Source organism: Panthera onca, chromosome C2 (assembly GCF_046562875.1).
Source record: "Panthera onca isolate mPanOnc1 chromosome C2, mPanOnc1 haplotype 2, whole genome shotgun sequence".
Taxonomy (NCBI): Eukaryota; Metazoa; Chordata; class Mammalia; order Carnivora; family Felidae; genus Panthera; species Panthera onca.
Window position 1 is genome coordinate 158465842 of NC_138347.1, and position 11353 is coordinate 158477194.

General features: G+C 37.5%; 1 protein-coding gene across 1 annotated transcript in view; it reads left to right on the plus strand.

Annotated features, from left to right (window-relative positions):
- The window catches only part of TCAIM (T cell activation inhibitor, mitochondrial), a 98871-nt gene extending 87739 nt beyond the window's left edge, over positions 1-11132 (plus strand). Inside the window, exon 11 of the mRNA XM_060638053.3 lies at positions 10063-11132. Within this exon, the coding sequence (XP_060494036.1) occupies positions 10063-10075 (13 nt within the window). The 3' untranslated portion in view covers positions 10076-11132. The remainder of the gene's footprint in view (positions 1-10062) is intronic.
- The last annotated feature ends 221 nt before the right edge of the window (positions 11133-11353 follow it).

An 11353-nucleotide genomic window follows, 5' to 3' on the forward strand; every position in this document is an offset into this window, starting at 1 on the left:
ATCTGTGTATACTTAAATGCATACAAATAAAAGTAAGTTGATTGCTCCTTTATTATAATTTGTTACATAAATAATGTACCAAAAGAGTAAAATTAACACTTGGGTCTCTGATGGCTAATGTGTCAACTTGACTAGGCCCCTGATACTTAGCTAAATATTATTTCTGGATGCGTTGTGAAGGTGTTTCTGGATGAGATTAACATTTGAATCCCTAGACTGAGTGAAGCAGACTGCTCTCCCCAATGTGGGTGGGCTTCATCCAATCAGTTGAAGGCCTGAATAGAATAAAAGTTCTACCTGATTGTTCTCAAGCTGGGACGTTGGTCTCCTCCTGCCTTTGGCCTCTGACCTGGATGGCGGCTATACCATCAGCCCTCCCAGTACTGTATTTCTCAGCCTTCATAACCATGTAAGCCAAGTCCTTATAATAACTCTCATAGATATAAACACATGTATTATATATACATCCTATTGATTCTATTTCTCTGAAGAACCCTAATACAGTCTCTCATGTAAAAGGACTAAGGTTCTTGTTTGCTTTATTGACATACAAGTTGACAATGTTACTTTAATTTCAGGTATACAACATAGTGAATCAACAATTCTATACATTACTCAGTACTCACTATGATAAGTAGTCACCATCTGTTACCATACAACGTTATTACAATATTATTGACCATTCAGGTCCTCTGCCCAGTTTTTAATCAAGTTGTTTTTGGTTGTTTGTTTTTTTGTTTTGGTGTTGAATTGTATGAGTTCTTTATATATGTTGGATATTGACCCCTTATCAGATATATCATTTACAAATATCTTTTCCCATTCAATAGGTTGTCTTTTCATTTTGTTGATGGCTTTCTTTGTTGTGCAAAAGCTTTTTATTTTGGTATAGTCCAATAGTTTGTTTTTGTTTTTGTTTGTTTGTTTACTTTTGTTTCCCTGCCCCAAGGAGACATATCCAGAAAACTGTTGCTAAGGCCAATGTCCAAAAATTTACTGCCTATGTTTTCTTTTAGAAGTTTTATGGTTTCAGATCTTACATTCAGGTCTTCGATCCATTTTCAGTTTATTTTTGTCTATAGTGTAAGAAAGTGGTCCAATTTCATTCTTTTACATGTAGCTGTCCAGTTTTCCAAACACCACTTATTGAAGAGACTGTCTTTTCTCCACTGAATATTCTTGCCTCCTTTGACATAGATTAATTGACCATATAATTGTAGGTTTATTTCTGGGCTTTATATTCTACTCCATTGATCTATGTGTCTTGTTTTATGGTGGTACCATACAGTTTTGATCACTATATCTTTGTGGTATACCTTGAAATCTGGGATTATGATACCTTCAGTTTTGTTCTTTCTCAAGATTACTTTGGCTAATGTTTGGGGTCCTTTGTGTTTCCATACAAATTTTAGGATTATTTGTTCTAGTTCTGTGAAAAGTACTATTGGTATTTTGATAGGAATATCATTAAATCTGCTTGGGTGGTATAAACATTTTAACAATATTCTTCCAATCCATGGTAACAATATCTTTCCATTTGTTTGTGTTGTTTTCAATTTCTTTCATCAATGTCATCATTTTCCGTGTATAGGTCTTTCATCTCCCTGGCTAAATTTATTCCTGGGTATTTTATTCTTTTTGATGTGATTGTAAATGGCATCATTTTCTTAATTTCTCTTTCTGCTATTTCATTCTTAGCATATAGAAACACAATAATTTCTGTACATTAGTTTTGTATTCTGCACCATTACTGAATTCATTTATTAGTTCTTTTTTAAATTTTTTTAATGTTTAATTATTTTTGAGAAAGAGAGAGAGCGGGGTAGAGGCAGAGAGAGAGGGAGACACAGAATCTGAAGCAGGCTTCAGGCTCTGAGCTGTCAACACAGACCCCGACGTGGGGCTCATACTCACAAACTGTGAGATCATGACTTGGGCTGAAGTAGGGTGCTTAACCGACTGAGCCACCCAGGCGCCCCCATTTATTAGTTCTAATAGTTGTTTGGTGGAATTTTTTTAATGTTTAAAGTACTAGCGGTTCCTCTTTGTTACCAAATTATTTGGCTAATTCTCAGTACTTTTAGCATATTCTTAAAATAATATCAATTCCCTTAGATACATCTGACCTTATTTTAATCATGTTTTTAAATGACATCATAGAAGCAAATTCACCTTTAAAATATAGAACTCACAAAAATTAAATTTAATTTAATTGCCCAGAAATTAAAGTTCATATGACTAAAATAATTGCCCTCACCCAAGCATGCTAACTAGCACAAGCAAAGAAGTATGTATTTATACTGGTAGTAAAGGTGCTTTCATTCATGAATCGCCTTGGACAATCCATTGTGAAAGCAAAGCTCTATGATTCTCTATGATTGGCTGGGAGCCTTGATGTCATAAAGGCCAAGTGCTGGTGCCAGAGAATAAAAGGAGGGGGCTGTGGAGTTGAGAGAGTACTGCAGGTCTTCTGCCACTCCTCCTCTTTGTGCTTCCCTTTGCAGCCATCCTTCTCCCAAACCCACTGACCATGGCCTTAGAACTGTCACAGCATTCCAGTCACGGACCCAAACACTTCCCACAGCTAACCCACATTCCCCACCCAGCATCAATTTCCAAAACAGTGCTCAGACCACAAAAACTATTTTGACTTAGAAGATAAGGGCTGTCAGATGTCACTGGAAAAGATCATCACTTCATACCTTATAAAAGAAATAGAACCCATAAATTCACAGGAAATGGCCCTTGGCAAATGCGTGTTGGTTATTTAGAGCAAGAATGGATGACTTGGAGAAATGCAGTGTGTTTCTTACTGAAGTTCTAATCAAACCTAAAAATTAAATTGGGGCAGCTTATGAGATCTCTCATATTCCTGGAAAAGTTTTTAAAGTCTCTGAGAAAAGCTTGTACCCCTATGGAGCATAGGCTAGTTCACTGAAGCTCATGGACCATGGGGTTTCTTGGAACCAATGTGTGCGAAGAGAATTCCCCACCATTGACCACTGATGGAGAACTCACCTAGCCTTTGTCTCCTCTCCTTTAGATGATAAGTCAGTTGGGGTCAAGGAATAAGCTTTTACCTACATTTATATGGGCAAATGAAGTCACTGCACAAATTACCTACCTTACATAGAAGATAAATCCTCCCACACCATCTCCTGCTTCTCTGCTGAGCATGAGATGTAGCCCTCTATCTGGATGTGGGCTGAGAATGTGGGGCTCCTTCCTATCTCAGAGGCTCACCTTTTGTCCCTACACAGACACTGAGTCCATTGGGGACCCCTGCTGCTGCCTCCCTGAGAGAAAGTAGCCTAAGAAGCCCTGGTTGGTCTCCACCAGGCACTGGGCAGGTGCTCATTGCTATCAAGAGCCCTCCTTCACTAGCAGAACCAGGCATTCTGCTCTCTCCATTCTCAGGCTCCCCCACTGTGCTGGCCACTGGCATCATTTCCCTCCCCCCAGGGCACTCTCCTAGAACAAGGGCTTTCCTACTTTTATGATTTGTCCACAAAAGTAACATCCTTCAGCCTCCAGAAAATGGTCTTCCAGGCTGTTTGCATTACTCACAGGACCTACACAGGGTCCTCAGAGGCTTTCAGTCTGACTCAAATCATGACCTGGTGTGTCTTTTAAAATGTCTCAGAATCTAATGTTGAAGTCTTTCTCGAATATTTACTATTTTCCATATATGTATGTGTAATTATTGTAAATAAATTCTTTTGTTTTAATTTTATTTTTTATTTTTTAACATTTACATCCAAATTAGTTAGCATATACTGCAATGATTTCAGGAGTAGATTCCTTAGTGCCCGTTACCCATTTAGCCCATCCCCCCTCCCACAACCCCTCCAGCAACCCTCAGTTTGTTTTCAATATTTATGAGTCTCTTCTGTTTTGTCCCCCTCCCTGTTTTTATATTATTTTTGTTTCCCTTCCCTTATGTTCATCGGTTTTGTCTCTTAAAGTCCTCATATGAGTGAAGTCATATGATTTTTGTCTTTCTCTGACTGACTAATTTCACTTAGCATAATACCCTCCAGTTCCATCCACATAGTTGCAAATGGCAAGATTTCATTCTTTTTGATTGCTGAGTAATACTCCATTGTATATATATATACCACATCTTCTTTATTCATTCATCCATAGATGGACATTTGGGCTCTTTCCATACTTTGGCTATTGTTGGTAGTGCGGCTATAAACATGGGAGTGCATGTGTCCCTTCGAAACAGCACAGTTGTATCCCTTGGATAAATGCCTAGTAGTGCAATTACTGGGTCATAAGGTAGTTCTATTTTTAGTTTTTTGAGGAACCTCCATACTGTTTTCCAGAGTGGCTGCACCAGCTTACGTTGCCACCAACAATGCAAAAGAGATCCTCTTTCTCCATATCCTTGCCAACATCTGTTGTTGCCTGAATTGTTAATGTTAGTCATTCTGACAGGTGTAAGGTGGTATCTCATTGTGGTTTTGATTTATGTTTCCCTGATGAGTGATGTTGAGCATTTTTTCATGTATCAGTTGGCCATTTGGGTGTCTTCTTTGGAGAAGTGTCTATTCATGTCTTTTGCCCATTTCTTCACTGGATTATTTGTTTTTTGGGTGTTGAGTTTGATAAGTCCTGTATAGATTTTGGACACTAACCCTTTATCTGATATGTCATTTGCAAATATCTTCTCCCATTCTTTCAGTTGCCTTTTAGTTTTGTTGATTGTTTCCTTCACTGTGCAGAAACTTTTTATTTTGATGAGGTCCCAGTAGTTCATTTTTGCTTTTGTTTCCCTTGACTCCAGAGACGTGTTGAGTAAGAAGTTGCTGCGGCCAAGATCAAAGAGTTTTTTGCCTGCTTTCTCCTCGAGGATTTTGATGGATTGCTGTCTTACATTGAGTCTTGAGTTTATTTTTGTGTATGGTGTAAGAAAGTGGTCCAGGTTCATTCTTCTGCATGTCGCTGTCCAGTTTTCCCAGCACCACTTGCTGAAGAGACTGTCTTTATTCCATTGGATATTCTTTCCTGCTTTGTCAAAGATTAGTTGGCCATACATTTGTGGGTCCATTTCCTGGTTCTCTATTCTGTTCCATTGATCTGAATGTCTGCTCTTGTGCCACTACCATACTGTCTTGATGATTACAGATTTGTAGTATAGCTTGAAGTCCGGGATTGTGATGCCTCCTGCTTTGGTTTTCTTTTTCAATATTGCTTTGGCTCTTCGGGGTCTTTTCTGGTTCCATACAAATTTTAGGATTATTTGTTCTAGCTCTGTGAAGAATGCTGGTGTTACCTTGATAGGGATTGCATTGAATATGTAGATTGCTTTGGGTAGTATCGACATTTTAACAATATTTGTTCTTCCTATCCAGAAGCATGGAATCTTTTTCCATTTTTTGTGTCTTCTTCAGTTTCTTTCATAAGGTTTCTATAGTTTTCAGTGTATAGATTTTTCACCTCTTTGGTTAGATTTATTCCTAGATATTTTATGTTTTTTTGTGCAATTGTAAATGGGACCAATTCCTTGATTTCTCTTTCTGTTGCTTCATTGTTGGTGTATAGGAATGCAACCGATTTCTGTGCGTTGATTTTATATCCTGCGACTTTGCTGAATTCATGAATCAGTTCTAGCAGTTTTTTGGTGACATCTTTTGGGTTTTCCATATAGAGTATCATGTCGTCTATGAAGAATGAAAGTTTGACCTCCTCCTGGCCGATTTGGATGCCTTTTATTTCTTTGTGTTGTCTGATTGCAGAGGCTAAGACTTCCAATACTATGTTGAATAACAGTGGTGAGAGTGGACATACCTGTCTCGTTCCTGATCTTAGGGGGAAAGCTCTCAGTTTTTCCCCATTGAGGATGATATTAGCATTGGGTCGTTTATATATGGCTTTTATGATCTTGAGGTATGATCCTTCTATCCCTACTTTCTTGAGGGTTTTTATAAAGAAAGAATGCTGTATTTTGTCAAATGCTTTCTCTGCATCTATTGAGAGGATCATATGGTTCTTGTCCTTTCTTTTATTGGTGTGATGAATCACGTTGTTTTGCAGATATTGAACCAGCCCTGCATCCCAGGTATAAATCCCACTTGGTCGTGGTGAATACTTTTTTTAATGTATTGTTGGATCCGGTTGGCTAATATCTTGTTGAGGGTTTTTGCATCCATGTTCATCAGGGAAATTGGTCTATCATTCTCCTTTTTAGTGGGGTCTCTGTCTGGTTTTGGAATCAAGGTAATGCTGGCTTCATAGAAAGAGTTTGGAAGTTTTCCTTCTATTTGTATTTTTTGGAAAACCTTCAAGAGAATAGGTGTTAACTCTTCCTTAAATGTTTGGTAGAATTCCCCAGGAAAGCCATCTTGCCTTGGACTCTTGTTTTTTTGGCAGATTTTTGATTACTAATTCAATTTCCTTACTGGTTACAGGTCTGTTCAAATTTTCTATTTCTTCCTGTTTCAGTTTTGGTAGTGTATATGTTTCTAGGAATTTGTCCATTTCTTCCAGATTGCCCATTTTATTGGCATATAATGGCTCATAATATTCTCTTATTATTGTTTTTATTTCTGTTGTGTTGGTTGTGATCTCTCCTCTTTCATTCTTGATTTTATTTATTTGGGTTCTTTCCTCTTTCTTCTTGATCAAACTGGCTAGTGGCTTATCAATTTTGTTAATTCTTTCAAAGAACCAACTTCTGGTTTCATTGATCTGTTCTACTGTTTTTTTTTGTTGTTGTTGTTGTTTCAATAGCATTAATTTCTGCTCTAATCGTTATTATTTCCTGTCTTCCGCTGGTTTTGGGTTTTATTTGCTGTTCTTTTTCCAGCCCCTTAAGGCATAAGGTTAGGTTGTGTATCTGAGACCTTTCTTCCTTCTTTAGGAAGGCCTGGAATGCTATATATTTCCCTTTTATGACCACCTCTGCTGCATCCCAGAGGTTTTGGGCTGTGCTGTTATCATTTTCATTGGCTTCCATATACTTTTTAATTTCCTCTTTAACTGCTTGGTTAGCCCATTCATTCTTTAGTAGGGTGTTCTTCAGTCTCCAAGTATTTGTTACCTTTCCAAATTTTTTCTTGTAGTTGATTTCAAGTTTCATAGCGTTGTGGTCTGAAAATATGCATGGTATGATCTTGATCTTTTTATACTTACTTGGGGCTGATTTGTGTCCCAGTATATGGTCTATTCTTGAGAACGTTCCATGTACACTTGAGAAGAATGTATATTCTGGTGCTTTAGGATGAAATGATCTGAATATATCTGTTAAGTCCATCTGGTCCAGTGTGTCATTCAAAGCCATTGCTTCCTTGTTGATTTTTTGATTAAATGATCTGTCCATTGCTGTGAGTGTGGTGTTGAAGTCTCCTACTATTATGGTATTACTATCAATGAGTTTCTTTATGTTTGTGATTAATTGATTTGTATATTTGGGTGTTTCCACATTTGGCACATAAATGTTTACAATTGTTAGGTCTTCTTGGTCTATAGACCCCTTGATTATGATATAATGCCCTTCTGCATCCCTTGATACAGTATTTATTTTAAACTCTAGATTGTCTGATATAAGTATGGCTACTCCAGCTTTCTTTTGTTGACCATTAGCATGATAGATGGTTCTCCATCCCCTTATTTTCAATCTGAAGAATCTTTAGGTCTAAAGTGGGTCTCTTGTAAACAGCATATAGGTGGATCTTGTTTTCTTATCCATTCTGTTACCCTATGTCTTTGATTGGAGCATTGAGTCCATTAACGTTTAGAGTGAGTACTGAAAGATATGAATTTATTGCCATTATGATGCTTGTCTTATAGAGTTGGAGTTTCTGGTGCTGTTCTCTGGTCCTTTCTAATCTTTTGGTGCTTTTGGTATTTATTTACATATATATATATTTTATTTACATATATACATATATATGTATATATACGTATATGTGCGTACATATATACATATGTATACATACATGTGTACATACATACATGTATACATACATGTGTGCATACATATGTATACATATATACACACATATATACATATAGGTGTGTATATATGTATATGTGTGTATGTGTATATACATACATATATACATATATACATACATATATATGTATATATGTGTATATATATACATGTATATTTTTTATTTACATTTTTTTTTTCATCTTTTCTTCCCTCAGAAAGTACCCCTTAAAATTTCTTGCAGGGCTGGTATAGTGGTTTGTGACTCCTTTAATTTTTGTTTGGGAAACTTTTTATCTCTCCTTCTATTTTGAATGACAGCCTTGCTGGATAAAGAATTCTTAGCTGCATATTTTTCTGATTCAGCACACTGAATATATCCCACCACTCCCTTCTGGCCTGCCAAGTTTTTGTGGATAGGTCTGCTGCAAACCTGATATGTCTTCCCTTGTAGGTTAGGGACTTTTTTTCCCTTGTTGCTTTCATGATTCTCTCCTTGCCTGAGTATTTTGTGAATTTGACTATGATATGTCTTGTTGATGGTTGGTTTTTGTTGAATCTAGTGGGGGTCCTCTGTGCTTCCTGGATTTTGATGTCTTTCCCCAGGTTAGGAAAGTTTTCCACTATGATTTGCTCACATAACTATTCTACCCCTATTTCTCTCTCTTCCTCTTCTGGGACCCCTGTGATTCTGATGTTCCTTTTTAATGAGTCACTGATTTCTCTAATTCTTAAATCGTGCTCTTTGCCTTAGTCTCCCCCTTTTTTTCTGCTTCGTTATTCTCTATAAGTTTGTCCTCTATATTGCTGATTCTCTGTTCTGCATTGTCCATTCTTGCCACCGCTGCATCCATCTGTGATTGCAGCTCAGTTATAGCATTTTTAATTTCATTCTGGCTATTTTTTACTTCTTTTATCTCTGCAGAAAGGGATTCTAATCTATTTTCGACTCCAGCTAGTATTCTTATCATCGTGATTCTAAATTCTGGTTCAGACATCTTGCTTGTATCTGTGTTGGTTAAATCCCTGGCTGTCGTTTCTTCATGCTCTTTCTTTTGGGGTGAATTCCTTAGTTTTGTCATTTTGAAGGGAGAAAGGAATTAATGAGGTAGAAAAATTGAACTAAAAAAATTAAAAAAATATTGAGTTAAAAATTAAACACACACACACACAAATCTAGTAGATGATGCTAGATCCTAGGTGTGTTTTGGTCTGGGTGTTGAAAGTGGTTTGACAGATTAGAGAAAAAAATGGGGGGAAGAAATAGTTTGAGAATTTGAAAAAATGAATACACTGAAGTAGACTAAAATGAGATGATGGGGGTAAAATAGAATTTGAAAAATATACACAAAATAAAGAATGTAGTAGAAAAAATTAAAGAAAAATATTTTTAATAAAAATTAAAAATAAATATGAATTTTTTCATTTTCTGTATTTAAGAAAAAAGGAAAGAAATGAACAAGAGAAAAAGAGATAAAAAAGAAAAGAAAAAAATCATTTGAAAATTTGAAACGTGAATACACTCTAGTAGACTGAAATAAAATGATGGAAGTAAAATAGAATTTGAAAAAACTTACCAAACAACAAAAAATATAGTAATAAAAATTAAATAAACATTTTTAATATAAATTGAAAGTAAAAATAAAGTTTTTCTCTTTCTGTATTCAAGAAAAGGAAAAGAAATGAAAAAGAGGAAAAAAAGAAAAAGAAAGAAAAAAAGGAAATTGAGAATTTGAAAAGGTGAGTACACTGAAGTAAGCTAAAATAAAATGATGGAAGTAAAGTAGAATTTGAAAAAATTTATGCAAAAGTAAAAAGTACAGTAATAAAAATTAAAGAAAGATATTTTTAATAAAAATTGAAAATAAAAATGAATGTTTTCTCTTTCTATATACAAGAAAAAGAAAAGAATTGTAAAAGAGAAAAAGGAAAAAGAAAAAAGAAAGAAAATTGAATAGATGAATCTGCTAACAGATTGAAGTAGGACTGAAATTGCTTCGTTTTCCCCTAGAAGTCAGTCTATCTAGCTCTTTATCGTCCATAAATTAAGTCGGCGGTGAGACTTGTGTTCTTGAAGAGTGAAGTTGGTCCAGTTGGGTAACAGCTCTGCTCTTCACTAGGTGGCGCTGCTAGCCTACTGGGATGGATTGTTGTGGGACTCGTAGGTGCGTATGCGCATGCGTGGCAGCAATGAAAATGGCGCCACCCAGCTCCCCAGTCTGTTCTCCTGGATCAGCAATTGCGCATCCGTCCTCTGTCTTCAGCTCTCATCCACTTCCCGCTTCTTCACTCTCCGTGACCAGGCCCCAGGCAGCACCTCTCCCCCAAGTTTTGTCTCAGATGCGTCTGTTTTCCCCGGCCCCCTACTTCCAAAGTACTTTGGCTTTGACCCGTTCCACCCCTCTGTGGGAGGGTCTCACTGAGGAATGGCTGAATGAGCAATGGCCGAATGTCAGCTGCACCCAGGAACTCCTGGACGCTGTTGTTGCCGATGCCCCGAGACTGCAGCCAGGTGCCAGCCCATCCCAGATGTTTGCAAGACAGTGTAGCAGCAGTGTCTCAGGGATTATGGAGAATCACAACCCACATCTGGCACCAGCTTCACCCTTAACAACCTTGACCCAGCACCAGCTAACATGGCCGCCTTCCGGGGTCTGCTGGGACCAGGTGGCTTCAACAGTCTCTACCAAATGTCCTTCCAGCAGTGGAACCACTTTCCCCCTTGTGGCCCTAGAACCTCCCGGACCCCACTCTGTTCCTGGGGATTCGCCCTTCCCATCAAAGCACCGCCAAGTATCGAGCTGCGGAGTTGCAGCCTTTGCGCTCCCCTTGTTTACAGTCTTAATGGAATTCAAACCCTCTCCTTTCTCCTTTCTCCCTTTTTAGTTTCGTCTCTGTGGCTATTTCCAATTTTCCACTTTCTCTCCAGCTGCTTTTGGGGAGGGGTGATTCTCCCCTCCTCCCCAGTCTCCGGCCTCCCTCTGCCCGCAAAAGCAGTTCCCTACCTTTTGGGACTTCTTGCTCCCAAAGTTCGGCTCTCCACACTGCGTACCTGCTGAATTCTGTGGTTCAGGTTGTGCAGATTGTTATGTTAATCTTCCAATCAGTTTTCTAGGTGTGTAGGATGGTTCAGTGTTGGTCTGGTTGTATTTTATGGACATGAGACACAAATAAATTCATTTTAAAACAATACCAGTGTTTCATTCTTTTTGCTAATGTGCTTTTTCAATTTTAAAAATGAAAAAAAATATATATATCATTAGAAGTAAGAAGTTAATGGACAGATTAAACAAAATCAGACACAGATGGAAGCAGGGCTAAATTTGAACAAGACCTAAGTGCCATATTTCTTGAGTAGTAGAGAGGATGAGAAAGAAAATTTGAATGACAACATACAGAGCAGAGAGAGAG